The following is a 26582-nucleotide window of genomic DNA, read 5'->3' on the forward strand; positions in this document are numbered from 1 at the left end:
CTCCAGTATGCCCGGAAAGTACTCTGCAGCGTGGGGCAGAATGCAAAATCACGTAATGCACTGGAAGGAGACCAACGAAAGGATGTTTTATTGAAGATAAATGCAACGTATGACCGCTACTTGCCAGGAGACATGAGACATTCAGATAGTCATCTAGTAGGTATATGAACGCCCAAGCCGATAGGGAAGCCGACTTCCCCGATGAGTGGAGTTAAGCGTGAGGCACGAGCATACGGTTATGGTATTGGTTGAATAAAATAAATATGCCAAAAGCTTACTACGTAAGCCAAAAGCTTAGTAATGGGTTCAATTTTATTGCCTGAAAGTGTGAAAGTCGCTCCACTAGGTAATTTGAGGGACACCCCAACGCACAGAAAAGCTACACGTCGAAACGTGACATGTGTAGAGACGAAGAGGGACATCTGGTTACAAGGAAGAGCGAGCTGGTCGATAGGTGGAAGCTGTTCTTCGATTGATACCCCAATTGCAATGTAACGGAGAACGAAAACCAACCAGGAGGCAAATGACAGCCGTAAGACGCTTCGATCAAGGAGCATACGCCACCGCAAAAGCGGACGATGTACAACGCACTAATCAAACCGACAGTCTTCCACAGATTTACAACTGTAACTTTGTTTACGGAAGTTCCCTTGCCGTATTTGAATGAAAGGTGTTGCGGACTTTTCTTTGCGAAGTACAAATGGGAAGCGGAGAGTGGCGTAGAGGTATAAACCATGAGTTGCAGGTACTACTTGGAGAAATTCCCGTCGTACACTTGGAAAACGTTGGGTGACTATAATGGGCCGGCCATGTCGCAAGGATGTGCTATGAAAATTGTTCTTTTCAGGAATTCTACCGGCACCAAGAATAAGGGACCCAACGTGCTACGTGACTCGACCAGGTTGAAGCCGACTTGGTGTGTTGAGACGCTCAACGAATTAGCGACGAGTAGCCCAGGACCGAAGCCCGCCCAGTTAGCCTCGAGGTACGAAGGTGGAGGTGCGAGTCTGCTTTGACAAGCGAATGGTCATGGGTTCGAATCTTAGTAGAAACAGGCCATTCGATGTCAAAGTGACTTTAGTATGGGTTTATTCTCAGGCCCCTCACCATCCTTCCTTCAAAAATGAGACCCTTATTTGCGCCAGGCCTATGATTGGGGACAGCGCTGTCATGTGGAACGAGGTGGGTAAAGTAGAGAAAAAGCATTGAAGGAAGGGTACCCAATTACACACAAGCACGCATAAAATTCAATAAGCATAACGCTCACTCAATAGCGATTATAGCAAAACTAAATGCAGTGCGGGTTATACAGCAAACACCCGTGCGATATCACAACAGATCAAAAGATACTGGTCGCAGTGATGAGTTCATACAGGAAAAAAAGGTGGTCTGACAAGTCAGTCGTCGTATGTTCGAATCTCTGCTAGATGGTGCTTGCTAGATAGAATCAGTAGTCCCGTAATGGTCCTATACTCTAACGCCGTCTGCGAAGTCTGCCGATAAAGAAGCTTTGCTTTTGACCCAGGACTGAGTGAGTGGAGAACAATTCTTGATACGGCAAGAGCCACCTCGGCTCTATGCAGCGAGAAGTATGTAAGGCAAATGATAGTAGTGTATCAGCTTTCGATATCGGGAAGATCTGGAGAAAAATACGACTGCAAAAGACCAATGGGTACGGCCGGAAAGGCCGGACTCTCGGCAGAACTCTACAGACATCAGAAACCATGTGATGGCAATTATTGGATAATAACTTGATAATTGGATTTGGCATGAGGAGAAACTACCGAAGAACTGGATGGAAGTAGTGGTGTGCTCCTTTACAAAATACGCGATCGTTTTATTGCTATAGAGTAAGGAGGGGTAGAAGTGCGATTCAATAATTTATCGATACAGACTCCGAGTAAATTGATTACATTGGCATGGATAGGTGACTACTTTGATAGCCTCAATCTAATGTAAACTTTGGTTGCTTACGGAGCATAGTTGCTGAGGTATGTGCACATGTTATTTTATTGATGTAATTTTTCGTTATACGGTGAGTACTATATCAACAGGAGGATATTACTTGTCGAAAATTTGTAGCAGCGTTTTACATCACTTACATATCTGTTTTGAAAATACGGTGAAAAGAATTTACAAAATATAGTTCGCTTTTCCGTAATTTCATCAAACCCCTTCAAGCGCCGAGCGGGATAAAAGTGCGAATCACGGACGGGGCAAAAGTGCGACTCATGAACGAAGCAAAAATGTATAGCTAATTATATACAGCTTTATGCACTATATTACAGATACTAGAAATGGAAGATCTGCAGAAAACTCTGTGCTCTACAGATGTTGGCCGAAGGAAAACAATGTTTTTCCGCTGATGAAACAAAAAACAAATGTTTGGAAAAGTTTCGATCTGACGGAGGCTGCAATACACCAACGCAAAATAGGAAAGGTACAAATTGAGTATATTGCTTACCGAAACATACCATAGATGGAAGATAATATGGTTTTGTTAGCTACTGCTGTGCTAATTTCAAGGATTCGAACTTCGCACTTTTGCCTCGCTAGTGGGGTAAAAGTGCGAATCGGCACTTGATCAGAAGAATGAAGAATTTATGTTGCATAACACAATTATTGCAGATGATTTATAGTTGAATGTGAAGACATTGAGTTACATGCATTACTATAAAATATATTTTGTTGTTGTCCTTCTTTATATCTCACGAAAATTGATGACAACTTTTAATATCGCACTTATGCGTATGCCCCGCCCTACTCTAATTATCACGGCAAATCTTGTTTCGTCGTCGATCACCAATAGAATTGTTAGGACTGTACCACAGTATAAGGCAAAAACGTACGTACGAGCTCCCGGGTAACTAAAACGCGCCTGACCAAATCTACTGGGGTGCTTCGGGGACGCTCGCTAATGTCTCCGAATCGCGCAAAGGTTTAAGGCAAGGGACGGAATGGACCTACACGTTACTCAACACCACCATTGAGTGTGTGATCTGGTGAGCGGGAATCGAAACGAGAGGCATGATTTACAACAAGGATAGTAAAAAAGCAAATTCTTAGGTATAAACGTCGACAAGACCCTTCTTTATCGAAAGACTTCGCAGCCGGTTAATAGAGTACACAACAATTACGGGGCTAGTGCAACGATCCTACTGACTCTAGCAGCAGCGCCCAGCCGAGATTCGAGCATATGACAACTATCTTTTTAGGGGCCAGTCCCGGTGTAGTGGTTAGCATTCTCGCCTCTCACGCCGATGACCCGGGTTCAAATCCTAACCCCGCAGAAGTCACGAATGACCCAAGCTGTTAAAGTGACTATAATCTAACAAAAAAACTGTCTTTTTAGACCAGCGTCGTACCTCGAAACTAACTGTGCGCTTAGCTAGTGACAAATCAAATCGTAATAATTTTTGTCGAAGTGAAGTTGGAAAAATATTGTTTAAAGACGTTTAAAACCCAAGACTTTTGGTATTTAGTTCTTTATGGATTTAAAACTGTCACGATTATTCTATATTTCGACAGTATGTATTAGCAGCCCCACATACTAATCTTAGACAGATCTAGGAAAAGAGCTGATGGTTCTTACCGACTTTTGTACGAACAGTTCGGAAAACAATATTACCAGATTCCTATAAAATAATAAGAAAAGCTGCTCTAAATTTCGAATTGATTGGAATGAAAACAATAGCAGTAAGTTATTGATATTGTCGAACATACTAACATAACAATAAGAAAAACAAAAATGTCTTACCCCTGTGTGAGAAAGTGAAGGTAAAGTCCGCAATATCTTCAATTATAGAACCGTGCAACGGATGCAGACATAAATAGGATTTCAATTCACATTGTGGTAACAACGCATAATCATATAAGTAAATTATTTTAAGAATACGGTTATACCTCTAAAGAGGTATAAAATGTCCACTTTACTGGATTCTACATTCTCAAAAAGCATATCGGAAACATGAACAGACACAGAGTACGTTACCCCATAGAAGTATTTTGATACAATTTTCGATCACTTGGCAAATATTGACATTCAAAATTTTCAAATCCGGACATGTCGCACATATTATTCACCCTAATCCAGTACTGTGCTGTATATACCTAACATTATCGCAGCTTTATTTTACATAGTTTGCTCGTTTATTATTGATGCACTCTGTAATTTACCGAAAACAACCTGATCCGCTTGGAGTCATAAGTTTCTACCCTTTTGTTAATATTAACACTTCTATTTCGGTATATTTTTACAAACACTACTCTAAAGTTCTTTAGTGAAGTTTGATTTTGCAGTGGTTCGCTACTAGAAGTTAAGAATAGAATAATTTGATTACACCCGGACACGTTTTTTCTTCCTTCTACAACGATGTAATTATAATACAAATCAATGAACGCGAAAATTACCGCCACTGGCTTTTGCGGCACAAAACAGCAGCATTATCGGTTATCCATGTAACTTATATCATAATATCACAGCTTGTGAGGGGGGGGGGGGGGGGGGGTATACATAACAGAGAGGAAAGAAAATTTAACTTCCGTCACTATATAGACCGTCCAGCGCCAGAAATCGAAATCCGAAGATTATTTGACGTGAGATAAGCCTTCGTCTGGAATGACATGGATTAACCCACTCTGTCACTCAGGCACAAAAGCACGTAAATTAATTTCGGCCCAATACACCGTTAACATGACGCATACGATTCAATTAAAAACCAAACACCTGACAGTCAGAACTAAGCTTTCTACGTGGGTACATTTAAATAACATTACTGCCTAGGCATGTTAGCTCAACTCGTCCGAATATATGTTTGTTCTGATAGTTACATTGTTGTAAATGTCAACAAAACTCTCACTATTGTCTAGTTTTCCCATATAAGAAAGGTAAAACCAACATTGTTTTTGCCGGATATAATTGCACGCAAGAACACACAGATGCACCTGTTTAATTAGTATTTCCAATTAAATTCAATCAGCTCGAGTGATCTTTTTCGGGTAGTAATCGATATTTTGTGCACAAACAGTAGCCTCGAAAAGTTATCCAAGTGTTACCTGTATTTTCACAAATGAATATTCTTTTTAAAAACAGTTGAATAAAACTTTCTTACTAAAAACACTCTTTTGCAAAAATACCAGTAATCCAATAATCGAATCAATTTCCATTCGGTCACTTCCCAGCACAAATTAAAGATCTTACAAAATGGGTCACAACCTACAACACAGCGAATGTGCTACTACCTAACAGTAGCGAATCGAAATTGCATGTATGCAGCAAAACGCACCGGAATGCGGAAAAGCGAGATGGAATCAATTTAAATTGAATTAATGTGGATGGATCCAGGTGGGAATGGCATTTACCGGAGAGGTGCAGTTTTAAATATCGGTTTAATTGTGGATTGCTTTTTCCCCTACACTGTATTTTTATTGTCTGCATTTCCGTCGCTTTCGAATCGCTGCATCAGTTCTCCAGATAATTTTTCGGTGAAATGATCTTTTTTTCGTGCTGCACTAAGATGTGTCATTGCCACTGTCGATTTTCGATCATCATTATATCGACACCAGTCTGTATCACACGGCACTTTTCGCTTTGTTATTGGATTGTAAATTTACTCATCCGAGCAACGTGCAAATTACTATAAAATCCTTAAGCTTTATCCAATTAGTGAAGAAGGCGATTAAGATTTGAGGTTTATTTTAAAAAGTTCTTAAGCTCTACTACTAAACTTTCAGTAGTGTGGAGTTAACGAGAAACAAACAGTTTTAATCTTTCCGTTATCATATGCCGTTAATAAATACCATAGCTTAGGCATTAGCTAAACCCAGTGAAACAAGTCGATAAATTTTCTTTCCTTTTCTTTTAGTCAAAAAACAAAACTGTATCCAATTTTCTCACATAGTTTTACAAATTACACTAGGCTTTAATGGGTTTGGGCGAAACTATCATATATATAAATTAACAAAGGAAAAAAAACAATTATGTGTACAAGTTTTACATACATACATAGATGCTCATGGCTGCTTACCGTTAATCAAAAATGATGTCTATATGATATGAAAGATGTGTGTATAAAAATTAGTTTAGATTTTATCAGTGTTTTGATCTTTTAGACGACAATTAGCTAGAGTGATTGCGCTACTTTTTTGTTCTGATGATGAGTTAACAGTAATAGTTTGCTGCTGGATCGCAAATCGCGCGCGCAAATACGCACATGTTGCTTCCGCAAAAATCACACACACGGGATACTATACACTAAACACAGCTGAGATTCATGCGCGCACCAACTCGCATTTAAACATTTCAAAATCGGTAGGCTATACGGGGAAGCGTCAACAGCAAACGGTAAATGGGGGTGGTGAGTAGTTGTAGTAGTAGTTGTTTGATAGATAGTAGAGCTCGGCGTGAGAGTTTTGAAAAACTAAAGGTGAATTAATTTTTCAAACAAGACAACGCTAACTAACTTTTTGCCAAGGCTTTCTTTTTCCTTTGTACTAGGATATCGTGGAACGGATTGTGACTGATGGACTGGTTGAGACACTTGATCCACTCTTGCTGCTCTTCTTCACTGGCAGCGGACATGCGGTAAACGGTATGTTTACCCTCGACCACCTTGCCTTCGGAGTCCGTTTTGCACGCCTTAATAATTTCCGCACCGCCACTGGCGTGCAGCTCGAAACAGAACTGTTTACTGCGATCTTGAACCTCGCGCACCTAGGATGGGAGGAAAAATCGCCCGATTAAACACTTCGATTAAATGCGAATTACTGTATCGTCCAACTTACCGCAATGTTCTCAAGCGGAATAATCCCTCGGGGCTCTTTGTCGGTGGTATACTCGAAATAGTACAAGCAATTATCATTCAGGATAAACCATCGTCGTTTCCAGGATTTGTACCTGTTAATCAAATTAAGGTTAAGCATCAATAGTTTTCACTATGATTTGAATGCCTATACGTACCGTCCACCTTGCTTCCACAGCCAACCCTCCTTATCCGGATTGAAGAAGGTGTGCATCAGATCATTGCCATCATCCTGAGGTATCTTGAACGGCTCTGTTCGGATGGATTCGTACAGGGACTGCAAGAGAAAGATGGTCGCTTAGAGTTTGTGTTTGAACCTACATATATTTCATGTTTTAAAAAACCAGAAATTATGATTACAATTGATAAAAAAAGACTATTACTCTTTAAAGATCTAGCTGTCGCCACTTTTAGATTTTATAAGTAGTTTTTATGCTCAAAATAACGAAACATTTTTCCGGTTAAATTCTACTATTTATTTTGGTCTGAGCGATACGCATTTCGCCTACGACTTGCAGATTTCGTTAGCATCAACTTTTCTTTCTTTAATTCGATTTATTAGAAAACATTGAATAAATTTTTTTTCTAGAAAACAATGAATACATTTTCTTGACAAAATGACTATTTTGAGCTTAAATATTTTGCTTGAAATCCGGTTGAAAGACGCTGTACATGAAAAGTATCGTGATATTGCGTTTGATTCGAATACATTACCCCTACGGTTTACTCTTCAGAGAATTTGAAGGCATCAGCGTAAAAGCGACGATCCCTGTAACAAGACTGGCAGCTCTGTCAATATTCGGGAGAAACTGATGGTAGCTTGATCTGCCGGCCAAGGTGGTCCCTGTATGCATCTGTGTGAGTGAACGCTAATATTTATACCGCTATGCCAACATAGTCGAACAAACACCAATTTTGGAGTGCTTACTGACACTCATACAAAATTTACCACTTTCACTAAAAGCAGAGTCGCTGACGGTAACGCATGGCGTTTACATGGAAAAATAACAGAGATGCCAGTCTTGTTAGTAATGGGGTCTTCGGTAAAATATGGTGCCTGAAAAGGTAACACAGTAGCAACGGAGATAATGTCTATCTTGGTCTTGCACTAGCGTGAGGGTGCAGCGAGGGGGACCTGCCAAAACTCCCCAGGAAAGCGCACTAGCACCAATCTAGATCTCACCGTTAATCCGACTCCCGGCAGAACTCTAAAAAAAATGCCAAGAACCGCTAGCAACAGCACTTTACTGAATAATTTCAAGGATATAGGAAGAGGAGAAACTGCCGAAGGAGTGGACGGAAGGTGTAGTCTGTTCCGTCTACAAAAAGGGCGACAGTCTAGATTGCTGTTACGGTGGTCAACGCCGCCTACAAGGTGCTCTCAGATTTAGTTGCTTCATCTATCCTTAATAGCAAGAGAATTCGTAGAGCACTATCAGGCGGACTTTATGGGGACCCGTGCTACTACAGATTAAATTTTTACTCTCCGACAAATCCTTCAGAAATATCGACAGTACAACGTGCCCAAGCATCATATTTTAGTGGATTTCAGAGCAGCATACGATACAGTTGAATGCGAACAGCTATGGCAGATAATGCACGAAAACGGTTTTCCAGACAAGCTGCAGCGGCTGATCAAAGCTACCCTGGAGCGAGTGATGTACTACAAGCGTGTTTCTCGTGTCCTTTAGAATCGCGCAGAGGGTCGCGGCAAGGGGATAGATTGTCTTGTATGCTATTCAATACCGCTATTAAAGGTGTGATCCGGTGAGCGGGCGTCGAAACGAGAGGTACGATCTTCTGCAAGAGTAGCCAACTCCTAGCCTTAGCAGACGACCTCGACAGCATTTTTAGAAACCTTGGGACGGCGCAAACGATTTACGCCAAACTAAAAACGGAGGCTAGCAGGATAGGGTTACTAATCAATGCGTCGAAAACCAAATATATGGTAGTCCTCTACACACTTGTGACGAGTAGCCCAGGACCGAGTACAATAGAGAGGAATCTAGCACTATCTACTAGCATGTGTCGATAGTCCATAGGAAATAATCGTTTTGGCCGAAACCTGGCTTGACAAACGAATCTGCTTCGCACAGATCTTCAGTTCGAACTACAAAGTTTTTCGTCGCAATCGCCGAAGTGTGCAAAACAGTCGCAAATCAACGGGCGGTGGGGTTTTCATAGCAGTTGATCGCCAACTCAAGGCCTCTGTCTTGGAATACAACGATTGGTTCGCTGTCGAGCAAGTTTGGGTGACGATAGAATATCCGATTGCCGTCTATTTCCCACCGGATGAGGTAAGGGACGCCGTTCTTCTTGCGGCTCATATGGGATCGGTCTCCGAGATCTTCTTCTTCTGCTTCGGACGACATGCTTATTTTGTGTGACTTCAGCATTCTCGGTAATTGATACGAGCGAGGTAACGGCTATCTGTTCGTCGACTTCAGTTCTTCAACACGTCCCCCGATCACCATCGAGCTGTTCGACTGATGTAATACTGCTACTGTACAGCAAATCAACAAAATCTCTAATGAAAACGGACGCTCACTCTTTGCTTCGCTAGTGCTCGCAACCCTGCTCCAGAGTGTTCGTTGGCGCCTGTCCACTCGTTAAGAATGCTCTCCATCATCGTCCGCTGTTAGTTGCGATTCATCAGCATACACCATGCACTGATGACCGATGAGCTATTGTTCGTTTATTATGATTTCAACCACCGACCGTACCGATATTTACGTACCGATTCATTCTTCTATACAGTATCGATTGGGTTGCAACTTTGGATGAGAATGACGTAAGTGCCACCGCCTTGACAGTAATCCGAAGACAAAAAGCCTTTGCAGTAATTTTCTTCTGACAGCTAACGAATGCAGATCAATAAGCTTGCAACATTCCTCGTAGACTGGTAGATTTGCGGCATCGTTCCAGGGAAATACTTAAAAACATTGAGCGTAAACTAAAATGCAACAGCAAGTCTTTTTGGAAATTTTTAGTACCCAACGGAAAGACGATATTCTTTCAGCAGCCATGTTCCTTGGAGACGACTCTGCTACAAAGTTAGGTATGGTTTGCCAACTGTTTTCGCGGAAATTTTCCAATGCTTTTGAAGATGAAAGACTGTCTGAAACAGAAGTATCTACTGCACTAGGCAGCCTTCCCAATCTCGGCGATGCTTTCACTAACCTGACTTGACCACTATTGACCATTCTATAATCAAGCAGGCCGCTCTGAAGTTAAAAAGCTCAACCTTCAGTGGACCAGACGGCATACCTTCAATTTTTTTAAAGAACTGTTTCAATGGCTTGGTGGCTCCAATCCGACGTCTATTTAGCTCATCGATTAGCTTAGGTATATTTTATTTTATTTATTTTTTATTTTATTTATTTACTTCATAGTTATTTCATCTGGCCTTTACAGGCCTCAATGAAATTTGGGGGGTGGGGAAAAACCCACCTGAGGTCGACCCTCAGGTGCGCGTAAAAACCCCACCATCTTTTGACACCGTTACAAAAGTTTTACAATTACAAAACTGTCTTACGATCTATATACATTTATAGTAGCTTATATAAAAAATCTCTTTACCACTAATACAAATTTAACTCAAAAACACATTACAACAATCGCTTAAGTCGATTCTTAAAAGTAACACTGGATAAATTAAAGTCAAATAGTTCAAACGCGTTGTTAAAGACGTCACACATCGCCCTAACGGGTTCGTTCTGGCCATAATCGGTTCGGTGAAATGCAAGGCGTAGAAAATTTCGTATTCTTAGTGTTCTGGAAGGCACATTTATATTGATTTGTGAAAGTATATGTGGAGCATCTATTTCACCAACTAAAAGTTTTCCTACGAAAACAGCTTTGGCGATATTTCGCCTTTTTTCAAGTGTGTCAATTCCCAATAGTCGACAACGGTCAACATAGGTTGGCAGATGGTTAGGATCACGCCACGGAAGGAACCTGAGAGCGTAACGTAGAAACCTAGCTTGTACTGCTTCAATGCGGTTGGTCCAAATTTCAGTATTCGGACTCCAAATTACAGCTGATGTCTCCAAAGTGGAGCGGACTAGTGAAAAGTACAACGACCGTAAGCAAAACGGATCTTTGAACTCTCTGGCAATCCTCATTATGAAGCCAAGGTTTCTGTTAGCGTTTGCTATGACGTGTGAATAGTGATGCCTAAAGGAGAGTTGTGAGTCTAGTAATACGCCTAAGCAGTGCTGTTAATATTCATCAGCATAACGTTCAAACTTCTGGATTATCAGTTTACCTTGCATTGAAAATCTGCTTGCTTTGATCAAACGTACATAATAACTATATACAGCAAGCATGAACTTCATGCACGAGAATATAGAATATCAGCGCCCTGTGATATTGTAACAAACTGATATTCACGTTTGAGCAGTGAAAATCAATAAAAAAAATTTATGTTGTTATTTAGCATCTATTGTGCTCAGCTGTTGCACATAAGATTTTTCTTTTCATTTACTGCATTTAAAATTGTTTTTTTTCCTGAAGTGAATATCACCTTCTGGATTTGAAAATCACTTTCTGCTGTTCTATTTTCACGATATATTGAACTTGTATACTATGATGAAAATCACTGTGCAGTTGTACATACGAAACTCAGAGGCATAAAAAACAATGTATGCTAAGAAAAAAGATTTTCTGTTTTGTTTGAAATTCGGTGATAATTAAAGGCCCTGCGCCTAAGTCTTTAATTACTGATACTCTTTCCAGTATTTCTCCAGATGCGGTGTAGTTCCATAATAATGGGTTTTTCTTACGTGTGAAAGTAATTACAGAACATTTTGATATACTAAGAGTCAGTGAATTGTGCAAGCACCAGTTACAAAAAGAGTCCAAGAGCCGTTGCAGCTTAATGCAATCCATTACAGTTCGTATGACGAAGAATAATTTCAGATCGTCAGCATAGATGAGTTTACAGTTTGGCGGGATAATGAAGCAGACGTCATTGAAAAATACGGAAAATAATAGTGGTCTCAGGTTGCTTCCTTGAGGAACACCTGACAAGCTAAGGAAACAGTTAGACTCAATGTTTCCTAATTTAACACAGAGTGAACGACCAACTAGGTATGACTTAAGCCATTCAGTAAAATGTATTGTGGCTCCGAGACGTTCGATTTTTGCTAACAGGATAGAGTATATAAAAAGGGTAACAAAAGAGACGTCAACAAATACAGAGGGATTTCTGCTTTATGTGCAATGTGCATTATTGAAACTCTGAGTTCCTTTTGATTGCGCCAATCCCCTCGTTCGTCAAACAGTACATTACCGGATTCATGCTTAAGTGCTCAACGTCTACTAATCTACTAAAACTGACATCTTACCTAATAGGTTACTTTCACAACCGTTCTCAAACAGACGTTATTATACACATGGACCTCTCCGTTGCTTTCACAAAACTCGACAAACTCGGTATTGGAGGGCTGCTTCTCGAGTGGTTTAAGTCGTATCTACCAAATCGTCACGTTAGTGTTTTTATCGACAGGTGCCTTTCACCAGCTTTTGCTGCTTTTTCCGGAATTCCACGAGGCAGCCATCTCGAACCTTTAACTTTTCTAATGTGTTTTAACGACGTCAACATAGTGCTGAAAGGTTCTCGGCTTGCGTTCGCCGATGACTTAAATAGGCTCTCAAAAGTCATTGACTTCGACATTCATCGGACACTCTCGCACTTTCGTTCAGCAACCGTTTGATACTAAACCCCGACAAATACAAAAGCGAATTGATTTCGTTCTTGAGAAATCTGATAATATTCGAATACTGACTATCAGATGTACCTTTACGTCATGATATTGAGCTACTGCTCGGCTCTAAATTGACATTCAAACAGCATGTTTCGTTCGTTGTCGACAAGGTTTGCAGGAACTTGGGATTCATTATGCGTATCGCCAAAAACTTTAACGATATTTGAGTAATTCTCGTTAGCCACTACTGACACGAGGTCTTCAAATATTGGGACTTTTGTACTTGATTGGTTTAAAATGGTTAAAAAATAAGAATTACACAACAAAACAGAATTTCAAAACAGTGGACCCCTCTTTCGCCAGTGGCCCGACAGTTTTAAAAACCGTTGATTTTTTAGCAAACCTTGGGGCCTACATCATGTACATTGTTTCGAGATACTAAAGGATTATTTTTATTTTTTAACCATTTTAAACCAATCAAGTACAAAAGTTCCAATATTTGAAGATCTCGTGTCAGTATTGGCCCCATTTCATCAAGAATTACTCATTTATTGCTTGAAATCACTCTTGTTTCTGTTAGTTCGGTCCAATCTCGAATACTGCGCACCTGTATGGAACCCGTATTACCATAAAGGAGTCAGCCGAATCGAGAAGGTACAGCGGAGGTTCATTCGCTTTGCTCTCCTAAGGTTACCATTGAACGACTCGCTACGGCTACTAACCTACGAACAGCACTGCAAATTAATGAACTTAGATACCCCGCAAATACGTCGGGACGTAATCAGAGCTGTCTTCATAACAGATGTTTTGACGTCTCGTATCCAATACCCTTGGATCTAGAAAGACTTAACATTTTCGGCCTCGCTTAATAAGGGGAACAATTCCTTCTTATATATATGGTATCGGAGAACTAACAACACCTGTAGTAGATACTATTTCCGGCATGCAACGCAACGTTAATCATTTCGAGCCCTACTTCGATTTTGACGTCAGCCGCAATGTGCTGAAATCGCACTTTATGATACTCAGCAGGATCAGTAAGGTAAAGAAATCTGTTGACTTTTTTCACTAATAAACTAGCGTAGATATACTTTGCCTCTGGCATACATTTCAACAATGTTTCATAACGAGTTTTTTCACTTCAAAATGGGTATTTTTTATGATTATTTGGAAAGGTTTAGAAATATGTATAATAATAATGTATAAGTTGCTGTTTCTACCAACAAGTGAAGCAATAGCTATTATACAAGAAATGAAAACTTTACCCGGCCTTAAGAATAAAAATATTAAAAATACAATAAAAATGTAATTCGTTTTTATTTCCAGTGGATTCGTGGATTCAAAATATATAGTTTTTAATGACGTCTTATTAGGCCCGTATAAATAAAATTTATAAAATGTTTTGGAAGCTATTTTACATACATGGCTCAAATGTAGAAAGTAGTGATACCCAATAAAATTCAAATATTGCAGTTTTTTTACACTTTAACGGCAATGTTGGTTAATCTAAATGATCTCTTATCTGGTCTTAGACCAGGTTATATAAAAAACTTGCATTTATTATTTTAACAAAACTGTCAATCAGAATGATCCGTCTTCTAGTCGTATTTATCCTCATCACCATGGTAGTTATGCATGTACTTACCTCAAGTAATTCTCTCGGTAAATCACCCCCATTGTTGATGCCTCTATTCATTGATATAAATTGCTCAACAGTAGGTTTCTCTTTCACCTGAAAGCACAAAAGCGTACACATGATATCAGACAAGTTAACCACAAGCCAAATTAACGTAACATCGCAATCATGTGCAGTGTGCGTATCAAGAATATTACGCAATAATCCCTTTCTTCCCAGAGGAAACTAATATGAATGATGTGTATTAATTTCAATCAGGTGCGGTTTCATCCCAGGTTGGGGTTTCTTAGGTGTTGTTCAAACAAGCTACTATTTGACGATAAAATTGGAACAATATAAAACAGTGAGGAGCAAGAACTGATTGAAAGTGGAGGGGAAACGCACCCGAAGATCCGTTTAGCCTAGTTTTGTGGCACTGCGCAAGCAATGCAAGGCAAGAAACTTACCGATGGATTATGTAACGACGTGTTTAGCATAATGATGGCGAAACTCAACACGTAGCATGTATCGGTATTTGTGAAAATGTCCGGATTGAGCTGACAGTAGCGCTGCGCGAAGCATTCCATCATCCGATCAATTTTTTGCGCTTCCCCGGGCAACCTGAATGACCAGAGAAATTGTCTGAAACGAGAAGGAAAAAAAAGGTTTTAATTAGAACCTCAAAAACACTGTTCCTCTAAACTATTTGTTAGTTTCTTTTGTAATTTATTAAAATTGCTAACATAGCTAGATGGACGTACATCATAGATTAATAAGTAAACACGAAGTGTATAAATGAAAAGAAACAGTTTTCTAACCTTAAAGCTTGCACCAGTATCAGGTTTGTAAAATCATGCAGATCCACAAAAGCCTTCAGTACTTGTTCGTTGAAGTCGTTCTTTTCGCCCAGATAATCACCTGTAAAAAACCATAAAAATGACAATTATTAACAGAGTTGCATCAATTTATTTTTAAATATTATTGTGTTACCGTATTTTGATAATTCGACCAATAATTTGGTCGAAAATAATAGAAAATGGTTTTAAAAATCGCCGAATTGTTAAATTACAAAAAAAGATATAATGCAAATAAGGTATTCAACATCTATTAATCATCATTAATTTCAGAGCGATTAAAACGTAACTACAGTGAAAATTGTGATTGTAATGGAGGGATATTGTAGCCTCAATATTCGGTTAGATAAAAAAAACCGATTATGCGGCCAAATTCTTTGCTTACTTTAATATTATTAAAATAATTAACCAAATTTCAATTTTAAACAGCACAAAAATTTATAGTAACACCTTGAAAAACGATCAACGCCCACGCCAAAATAGAACGTAAAAAATGAATAATATGCTTCCCTCCCGACAAACCGTCCCATTCGAATAACAGCTAGAATGCGTTTATGCACAATAAAACACACCCAACTGTAGCGAACAGATAGGAAAACAGTTGAGCAAACGCAAACCACAAACAAATTGAAAAACATCAAATAATTTACAAAAAAATTTAATTACTTTTTATCAACCGAGTATTAATTATTTTTGTTTATTGTTATGCGCCCCACAAAGAATAAAAAAACAGGTCAGACACCGTAACTGGAAACACCACTGGGAAAGGGAATTTTCATTGTTGTTATTGTGCATCGTGGTTATTATTAATTACTCGTACCACATGCCGACTGCATCAAAAATACCTTGTCAATTGAATAGTGTTCGGGCAACAATAATGCAGCCGAATGAATACGCAAACCATAGAGCGCAGGGTTATTATGAGTGAGCATGAATCGTGTTAGAATACCTTCTGTGTTTGACGAAGTTTAACGCGTGCACTGGGGCTCGCAACAGGGTAGATGATATTCGGAAAAGTTGGAAACTCAATAGAAAACGATAGATGGGAGTGTGTAACAGGTTCGACGAAAAATAATATTTTTAACGCAGTCGATCGGGATTCGTGGAATATTAATTAAATCGGTATAATGACAACCCTGCTTGCAGAGAATCCCCAGGTGATATGTAATTTATTCATCTTCCCGTCGTTTCACGCCAGTAGGTATGACTACAAGGACTAATAATATTCGCCCTCAGATAGCGCAATACCATATGGTGACCGATAATTGAACTCAGGGGCAGATTGAAATTTAATTGAAATAAATATTTCTGGATGTATTTCCGAATTGATCTACTACGATTTTAAGGTAATGGGTAGTCTATGATTGATGCTTACAAAGGACTCGCAAAGATTTGTTTTTCTTTTGAACAATGGGATTTTGATAAAATTTTGAGACAATCTATCTTATAAATGTGCTGCTCTTTTAATGAAGAGAAACCGGCAATTTGTTAACCAATGACACAAATCACTTGAAATATTTGAAAAAATATTTACATACAAAATATTTGCATACGTTGTGAGTAGTTAAATTATGCTCAATGTTAGACATCTATAATTTTGTAAATCAATAGCTGTCTTGAGGATGAAGGAATACCCTTCGAAACGTCGATTGTAAATGAAAAATAAATATTTTCGCTCACAAACCGTGACCCTAATTTTAAATACAAAATAACTTCCCAAGGAGTGGAAGAATGAGGTTACCTACCCATTCTACAAGAAAAATGACAAGTTGCGCTGTGAGAAGTGAACGATCACTATCCTGAATGCCGCCTACAAAGTACTTTCCCAAGCCATCTTTCATCGACAGATTCGTGGTAAGTTGTAAGGCCGACCATTATAACCGTTTAGTTGGTTTCGAGGTACGATGCTGGTCTAACAAGCCAGTCGTCGAATGTTCGAATCTCAGCTAGGCGGTGCTGCTGGATAGAGTCGGTAGGATTGTTGCACTAGCCCCCGTAACTGTCCTGTACTTTAATAGCCGGCTGTGAAGTCTGTCGATAAAGAAGGGTCAAGTCTTAGAAAGACGTTTAAGCTCAAGGCTTTGCTTTTTTATAAGGCCAAATTCATGGAAGGTCGGCCTACAACAGACTAAATCTTTACCTTACGGAAGATTCTACAGAAATAGCCCATATTTCGGCACTAGTTCTTCAGCCTGTTTCTATTTTGGGCCTACCCCCTGTTCTCCGCATCCTAGATGGAAAATCATAACTAATTCTTACCAATATACACTACTATGGTTGCACATTCGTTTCGTAATGATAAATGGGTTCTTCAGGTACAAATAACACGATAACAGAGGGTTAATAAACAGAACACGGCAAGAAATCCGATTCCGATACCATGAATGAAATCATGAAATTTGATTCTACAGAAATAGCCCATATTTCGGCACTAGTTCTTCAGCCTGTTTCTATTTTGGGCCTACCCCCTGTTCTCCGCATCCTAGATGGAAAATCATAACTAATTCTTACCAATATACACTACTATGGTTGCACATTCGTTTCGTAATGATAAATGGGTTCTTCAGGTACAAATAACACGATAACAGAGGGTTAATAAACAGAACACGGCAAGAAATCCGATTCCGATACCATGAATGAAATCATGAAATTTGAATCGCTGTCAAATCATGACTGACTGCCATATCAGGTAGCACAAAATCATGAATAATAGTTCATGATTTTGAGTTGCGTTGTACTGCAAAAAGCTCGTGATATCATGATTATTATTCATGGTGTATTTTCATAAAACATAAGCTAAAAACCTAAAATCGTGAGTCATTTTGCTCATTTTGGAGATTAAATTTCTATCTGTGAAGCATGCCGAAATCATCCAATGCCCTAAGTGCAATTAAGTGTTGAAAATGACAATTTAAAATTATTGTCCTCGTCCCGCCAGTAAAAACAAAGCTAGATTTAACTTCTCGGTCGGTGGTTTCTACAGTAGACGGAGGAAGAGGCACAGTTTTGTCTAAAAATAACCCAACCCATGTCGGTAGCTTAATAAGAGGGGTTGTGCAGCCTCCTTTTGTCCAGCGCCTCTATGGTTCAAAGGTACAAGTACCAGCGAGTCACACGCCCTGGCGGGTGTAGTGGGTTCGAATCCGATTATAATCACAGATTATTGCTTGGTTCGACCCATGCACCTTCCAGCGTTGGACAAAAGGTAGCAGTCACTCACAACGACAACTTGTTAAGCGTAGCTTCCAATAACCCCCCTCCCCCCTCATCTTTCCACTCTTTCCCCTCCATTCAATAAACTTTTCATTACTTTCTCCTACCGTCCCTTCATCAATTGTAGAACCACCGTTTCAAAAAATATTAAAATTATTCGTTATTGAATACGTTTATTAATTAATATTATCGGCAAAATAGCAAAACGTGGTGAAAAGATTTGTATTATTTCATAAAAATTCAAAATTCTGATATTTTCTGTCAAATAGCTGTGCTCAATAATCCTATGATATATAAAGCACTTTTTATTGAGACTCGATAAAGCTTAACTTGTGCGCACTTGCGTGCTGATCAATAAAAGTTGGCTATATAAATATAGCGAAGGAAGTTACGCAAAAGCTTTCGAAATGCTATACCACTGCTTGTAACTAAGCAACTATAATTGCAATCAGATGATTTAGCTCTGAATGGGTCACTGGTTGAAGAAACATTGCACCGAAAACCAACCCATTAACCGAAGAACTATGATTTCGTGGTGAATGAACACTAAAGTTTGAAACCACTCTTTAATAAATGCAATACCAACTATGAATTCTATTAAATTGATAAAATAATACCAGTTCTATGCCAACTTCACGTACATCGCATATGGTTGTAATTTTTTACGTTCCTTTAAACTTTAAACTGTCAGAGAGATTTAGCAATTTAAATTTAACTTACCAATCGCTGTTTTGTTGAGACCTTCTCCTTTATACAAAAATTGAGCTACGTCCTGTGGGTCCGTCCTTAGAAGCTGGTTTTCATACAAAAATTCGATGCCTGAAAAAAAAAACAAAAACAATCGTGGAAATTAAAGCACTTTCGTTGGTACCCTTTAAAGTATTTAAGATTATATTATCGATAAATTTCGTTCCGTTTAAAATTTCCTGCATATCTACAAACAAATAACATATGCATCTCTCTCGGTTCGTGACTATATCTCGTATTATATGGCAAAAGAATACAATATTGGAACAAAGCATAACAAAGAAAACTAACTACCTTTATGCTAGGATCAGTGGTTGTCAACCTCAACCTCAAGGTTTGCCGGGATTAATTTATCATTTTTTATCTCACCCTATAGGGTCGACAAAGTTTTAGAGATAGTAGGCCAGTAGGGTTATGTGAGGCAAGAGGGGTCATTTAGGGATCAAACGCAATATCTTTGTCTATGAAATTATCGGTGGTCGGGAGTGCTAACTGCCCACGCATAATATTTTTTGTGTATTTCAGGGCAGCGTACGATACAGTCGAGCGCGAACAGCTATGGCACATAATGCACGAGAACGGTTTTCCGGACAAACTGACGCGGCTGATCAAAGCTACCCTGGAGTGACTGATGTGTTAGGTGTGTGTGTTTTGGGGCACTCTCGAATTCTTTCGAATTGCGCAGAGGGTTGTCATTCAATATCACTATTGAAGGTGTGATCTGGCAAACGGGCATCGAAACGATCTTCAGCAAGAATAGCCAACTCCTAACCTTCGCATACGACCTCGACAACATTACTGGAAACCTTACAATGATAGGGGTAATCTACTGCAGATTGAAAACGGAGGCTACGAGGATTGGGTTACAAATCAATGCATCGAAAACCAAATATATGGTAGGAAAAGGCTTCAAAGAAAGCAACGTTTGTCTCCCACGGACAGTGACTATTGACGGCGATAAACTGGAAGTGGTTGAGGAGTTCGTATATTTTGGATCTCTAGTCACCGCCGACAATAACACGAGTAAGGAGATTCAACGACGCATTCAAGCTGGAAGTCAAGTCTGCTTTTTCCTCCTAAAAGCGCTTCGATCAAAAAGCATCTGCTGTCGCACAAAGCTGACGACGTGCAAAGCGTTAATCAGACCGGTAGTCCTCTATGGTACAGTAACTTTTACAGTAACAGTTGAGACAGTAACTTTGCTTACGGAAGACATACGTGCACTTGCCGTATTTGAACGAAATGTGTTCCGGACTATTTTTGGCGGAGTATACCCAAGTAACCATAAGCATTATTCCAAAACCGTATATTGGAAATAATTCTGCATCCCTAGTGCCAACTATAGTTACTATATATATAGTTCGGCGGATAGAAAATCGGGAGCCAAATAAACGTCAAAAGCGGAGCCAAAAGCTATTCAAAATCAAAAATGCAGGAGTAATGTTAAAAAAACACACTTTATTTTCATAGAACTAGCCATTTTCAACACCCGCCAGTGATTATTTTTCGTAAAAACTTGCACATTTCACCATAATTTCAAATTTAATTTCATAAATCAGGGATGCCAATTCGCCTGGTTTTCTATCCGCCGAACTATATATATAGTAACTATAGTGCCAACCTTTTGCATATTAGTAATCTTAATGCTTATAAAACGTATATTAACATTGTTGATGCATAGAAGCATTAACGTAAAACAGCATTAAAGACAGCAATATATGCGCATATAACGTAATAACATAATGCATTTAGTCAATTGCATTAAAACGAACCGTAAGTGTTGATAAACGGCTTGTACTTGACTTCTTATTTTGCTATTCTACGGCCACTATTCGTGCCCTCTTCCACCTAAAGATGCCGTCTTTTTCTACCATATTGGTAATGCAGGACAAGTAGCTGTGACATGAGAGGGAATATCACCAAGATTTAAATACGACTAATTTCAACTCACTCAATCACGTCCGCTATGGTTTAGGTAGCAAAGGTGCAAGGAAACGAATGAGGTTGTATGACTAACTCCTGGTTCGAGCCCCTGTCTAGCTAGGTGGTAACAATATTCAGCATTTCAAAAAATAGTTCTGTTTATCCTGCTCCCCTTGAGATGCTACAAAAAAATCGCTTGCTTTTTTAGTTTTTTAAATCCCGACCGACCCGCTATTTCGCCTTTTTAGCATTATGTGAGTTCTACAGAAGGATATAAAGAAAAATAAGCTTTGAATCATAGTTCTGTATGCTTATACAATGTTGTCAAAGGACTGTGTTTAGTGCTTACTGGTTATTTGGGTAAGGTGTATGAACCACGAGTTGCGCGCACTACTTAGAGAGATTCCCATCCTAGACCTGGTGGAAAGTGGAAGTGAAATCCGTTCTCTTCAAGAACCCCACCGGCGCCAGGAATAGAGGGGCCCAATGTGCTAGATGGCTCGACCAGGTTGAAGCCGACTGGCATGTGTCGAGACGCTCAACGAAGAGCCAATCCGGCTCTCTGCTGGTAGAAGTAAGAAATACTCTGTACTCTGCTGGTAGAAGTAAGAAATACTCTGCTAAACAGAGTTATTGCTGCTATTATAAAGGATATTAGAGTTCAATGCTGAAAACATTTTTTATGCGATGCCGTAATGCCATATTCTAGTATTTTTTAGCCCGCAAACATAAATTCTTCAAAGCAAAGTTTGAACTCCAGGAAGAATTATCAATCGGTTTTTATGGCACAGCAAGCAACTAAAAAGATTTTGCTAGAAATTGAAGTTGTTTCACTGAATATATTTATTTTGTTTTGAACTGCATTGCAAAATTTTGATGGGGCATTGATTTTATTCACCTGTCATACCAATATGCAGCATAAAATTTACTGCGCATATGCTGCACAACAACGGAAAATGTTGAAAATTTGTTATTTATTCTATGTGTGGGCTGGGGGGAGCCTCCATGATGGCATTGAATCAACTACGAGTGAGGTGCTAGGCACGCCGCGTGGAAAACAGCATAACAGCTGGTTCGATACCAAATGCCAGAAAGTGACAGTAAGATGAACCAGACGAAGGGGCACATGCTTACTGCAGCTAAGTACACGTCAGAACAGAGAAAGGAATGAAAAGATTAGAGCTGCGGGAAAAAAACGCGCCGTCCAAAAACGCAAGTACAAGGAACACGTGCTCGACGACGCTAAGGAAAGATTCGCCAGCAACGACACGCGGAGTTTCTACAAAACGGCGAAGCGCAGGATTTTTGTAATGCCTGTGCAATGGTAGTGCTGGAAATCTGCTTAAGGAAAAAACGATATTGGCAGCCAGATGGAAGGAGCACCTCCAAAACCTGTTAAGTGGCGAGATCAACACGTACATCAACAGGACCAGGATAGGAATTGTGAGCGATGGCCAAGCTGTGGCGCCACCATCACAGGACGAGGTTAAGAAGGCAATCAGTTAGCTGAACAGTAAAAAAAAGCAAAGCCTAGGTGCTACATTCCGTTATCGAAACTTGATCTTCTGTTTTTATACGACAGACTTCGCAGCCAGCTGTTAGAGTGCAGGACAATTGCAGGCCCAGTTGCTACGATCATATTGATTCTAACAGCCTCTGCCAGCCGAGATTCGAACATACGACTGATTAATTAAGCCAGCATCTTACCTCGAGGCCAACTGGGAGGCTTCTAGCTGAACAACAGTAAAACTGCTGAAAAGAACAATATCCCGGCTGAACTTCTAAAAGCGGGAAGCGAGCGACTATACGAAGTAATTCACCGGATCATTGTCAGGATCTGGGAGGAAGAACAAATGCTGGAGCAGTACACATTGGGGATTTTTTCAAAAAAAGAGTCCTTTGTCTCTATCTCAAAGTGCCGCTGAGCTAGGATTAATTTTTTCATGTCAAAAGGAAGATATTTTTATAAGGATTCCAATCGTCTGATGGTTGTTCACGGCACGCATCTGTTTCTGGCAGTTTTTGCCCAAAGAAGGGCATTTTACCCTACTTTTCTCGACATGAAGAGAAATAAATATCTTTAGATTTCGTTGGGATAAAATTGATCTTTTTTCGCCATAAATAAGCTATCTCCAACAAGAATTCCATGACATGGTATTTGTTTACGATACATGGTTGTTTCTTGATGTTTTGGTCAAATAAACGGAATTTCACCTTAGTTTTAGCTATGATTATTAATTAAAAATGGCATAAATTAAAAATTTTTCACCAAAAGAAAGTTATTGTTATATGCATTCGAACAGTTTGGTTTGCGTTCACAGCACCTGTTTGTGTCTTGCAGTTTTGGTCAAATAAAGATCATCCTGTATCAATTTGCCGACGTTAACGGAGAAAAATAGGGTAAAATGACTATGTTTTCCGCGATCAAAAACCCTGCCATCGGATTCTACATAAAGTTAGGATTCTTGTGATGGAAAAAGATCGGTTTTACCATCAGGTTCCAGAGCTATCGATTAATACATCTCTGTACTCCTAAAAAAGCAGGATACAATCCTCTTCATCTGGCCAAACGCGTGCCCCACAGTACCACACTATTGGAATCCCCATAAAAATACCTTTCTTTTGATATCAAAATATTGAATGTAGCCCAGCGGCATTTGGAGATATTGAGATAAAGGTTTTTTTTTGCAAAAAATCCCCACTGTGCAGTGGTTGGATGGCCTCATATGCCCTATTTTAAAAAAAGGACATCGACTTGTGTGTAAAAACTATCGTGCATTACATTGCTCAATTCTGCCTAGAAGGTGCTTTCCCGCATGCTGTTCTGTGGACTGAGACCGTTAGCTAAATCCTTCGTCGGCGAGTACCAAGCTGATTTTCGTGAGGGTCACTCCACGACGGATCAGATGTTTGTCCTGTGTCAATTACTAAACAACTTTCGGGAGTACAACTCACAGACTAATCGCCCGTTTGTGGACTTTAAGGTGGTGTATGATTCAGTCAAACGAAATGACCTGTGGCAGATAATGCTAGCAAAAGGTTTTCCGACGAAACTAGTTACGCTGATTCGTGCGACGCTGAGTGGGTCAAAATCATGCATCAGAATAGCAAGTGAGTGAGGTCAGCCGCTTTGGTGACAGATGGTAGATTTCCCAGTGGTTAATATTTTTTATGTAGTTTTATTTTTTATGAAAAGTACATCGCCATTTTATTGTTAGAGAGCTAATCAAAATTTACTTCAAAAATTGAAAGCATTTTTGTTTTTGAACTGATTTATTTAACATTATTTCATTTTTTTGCAGACAATGTTCTCATAGAAGTGCTGAAGCATATCCATGTCCAACCAACTTTGCTAGACATACCGGCCTGGAGCCACACTTTGACGACCACTGTAAACCAGTTGTGACAAATGAGAGAATTCACTCAGACCATTCAGGGTGACGATAGGGGAGCTTCCTCGGACTCGGTTGGCCTGTATAGCCTGCAGCAGAGCATATTTGTCATTTATTAGCAACAGCCCACTGACAGAGAGCAGCATGTAGAAGATCAGTAGCGGATGGTACATCTGTTGAAAGAGTGAACTTTATGCTCATCCATGTCTACGTTCTCAATAGGGTTAATACGATTTTATCAAACGAGTGCCTTTAATCAACCTAGCTTGCAGCCGCTCTGGTTGTTCGCACCGGTCGATTCAACCTCGATCGGGTCGGTTGGGTTGACCGGTGCATGTAGATATGCGATGTGGATAAAATACACTCACACGGTAGCGCAGACATGTGTGGATTAAATTGTTTCTGCCTGATAAATTCTCCCTGTCGTGGTTCCGGGTCATTAAGTTCACTGAGCGAGGTAACAATTAAAATGTTGACTTGCATAGGCAAAAAGGAAATAATGTACACATTGGCGATTTTCAATCGGTATTTACGAGAGTGCGAATTTTGCATGAGTAATTTTGCCAATAAATTTCCGAGGCCACGATGCGCTAATTTTAGCCATATGATACGAAAATTTTGATCAATATTGATTCTATTAGCAGTCTAGCTAGCGCTAGGGTAAAATGTATTTTAACCTTGACTATAAGTATAAAACTCAAAATGCGATCTAACAAGCAAATACGATTTAAATTATCTTTCGATTTGTTAACGTACCTTTCTTTGGATCCATGTTAAATTTCTTACGACCTAACGCCATCTGCTTATCTTTATTGGAATGTTTGTTTTCCTCCTTGTTCTCGTGCGCTCGCATCTCTGATTCTACCTCATTCAGTTCATCGTTTATTTGCTGTGGAGAAGATAAGAAATGCAAACTTTAAATCTTAACTGAAATTGATCTATTTATACACGTTTTGTGCAATAATGGGAAAACATAAATACAGGTATTGGAGCCAGACATTTAATATACCTTTGACCGTTGTGCAGCACTGAAGCTTTTTTTGTAGACTAGATTGGATTTGTTCTTACAGTTGTTACACTTTCGCAGCACTTTCGGTGTAGAACTAGCTGAGTTGGCGTGAACGGAGGAAATGTTGGTGCCCGAGTAGTTGCGATTGAACAGGTCCGCACTGTCGTCAATGTAGTCAAAGTTGCTGTCTTCCAGTATGCTAAATTGTCTCTGGCACTGCAGGTTTTTGCCAATGTTGTTATTAACTTCTGCTTTGCACTTTACACTAGTATCACCATCGCTGGCGGGAATAAATTGTTGAGCCTGTTTGCTCTCCTCTAGTAGCTGTCGCAGGTCAAGACTGCTATTCAACAATTCTCCATTGTCGCTAAAAATTAGTCCCACGCGGAAAGTTTTCTGTTTGTTCACCACCGTCGTCTTCGTCACAGTGGTAACCGTCGTTGAAGTGTACACTTGCTCTTTCCGCCGTGGTCTCCTCCGCAGGCTGCTGGTGTCAGCCAGCGCGGACAAAGAAACGAGATCCTTGAGGTCATTAGCGCTATCACTCGTAAGATTGTCCACCGAGGAAGCAGTTGTAATCGGATGATGTTTGTTTTCCTTTAGACTCCTCGAAACGGTCGTAGTTATTGAGGCGGTCGTCGTGGAGGCAAGACTGGCCGACGATTGCGGCGAATCCGATGAGAGTGAAGGCGACGGTGTCACTTTTACCCACTCGCAGGTGCATATCGAGCGCTCTGCAGCAGGATTGCTTAAGGGCGTCAGGAGTACACTTTCGTCTGCTTGAGGGTGGCTGCTGGGGAGATCAGTACTATACAGAGTACTCGACGTCAAATCGACGCAGCTCTTCTGAGTCGGTTTTTCAGCGACCAGCGCTGTCTTTTTGGCTTTGGGCTGTCGCCGCAACGACGAGAACCAGTTCGATTTCTTCGCATCTGCAGTCGATGAGAACATTTTGGCGGAGTTGCTTATTCGGCTTATAATTAATTACGAGCTCGAACAGAACATACACGCTCGAGTAACAAACAATATTTGTTTATTTTTGGGATTCCTATATACACTGCGTATTACACAATGTGCTCGATCACATCTCGAGGTTTGCGATCCGGCGCGATTTAATTTACTTGCACTGTGATTGTTATTTCTAGCACATAAACACTCTGCCATGGGGATCTTCGTATTCTGTACGCTTCTGGGACGCTTTCGCTATCCTGTCGTTATCGTCCATTTCACTTTTCTAAATTAAAATTTACAACAAATAAATTATTTATTCAGATGTTAATGTTTATGCTTAAATATTTACTGCATGATTGATACACTAAAT

General features: G+C 39.8%; 1 protein-coding gene across 8 annotated transcripts in view; it reads right to left on the minus strand.

Moving 5' to 3' along the window:
* Positions 1 to 4544: 4544 nt before the first annotated feature.
* Positions 4545 to 26582, minus strand: part of LOC128744519 (cytohesin-1) — a 78460-nt gene continuing 56422 nt past the window's right edge. For 6 of the 8 annotated variants that reach the window (XM_053841586.1, XM_053841589.1, XM_053841588.1 and 3 more), the window contains exons 2-10: positions 25262 to 26495; positions 25009 to 25141; positions 18911 to 19009; positions 14942 to 15041; positions 14591 to 14765; positions 14154 to 14240; positions 6959 to 7077; positions 6784 to 6895; positions 4545 to 6712 (exon numbers count right to left, since the gene is read on the minus strand). In XM_053841586.1, coding sequence (XP_053697561.1) covers positions 6458 to 6712; positions 6784 to 6895; positions 6959 to 7077; positions 14154 to 14240; positions 14591 to 14765; positions 14942 to 15041; positions 18911 to 19009; positions 25009 to 25141; positions 25262 to 26212 — 2031 coding nt within the window. In that variant the 5' untranslated portion in view covers positions 26213 to 26495 and the 3' untranslated portion in view covers positions 4545 to 6457. The remainder of the gene's footprint in view (positions 6713 to 6783; positions 6896 to 6958; positions 7078 to 14153; positions 14241 to 14590; positions 14766 to 14941; positions 15042 to 18910; positions 19010 to 25008; positions 25142 to 25261; positions 26496 to 26582) is intronic. The other 2 variants (XM_053841585.1, XM_053841592.1) reach the window with 2 other exon arrangements.

This window comes from Sabethes cyaneus, chromosome 3 (assembly GCF_943734655.1).
Source record: "Sabethes cyaneus chromosome 3, idSabCyanKW18_F2, whole genome shotgun sequence".
Taxonomy (NCBI): domain Eukaryota; kingdom Metazoa; phylum Arthropoda; class Insecta; order Diptera; family Culicidae; genus Sabethes; species Sabethes cyaneus.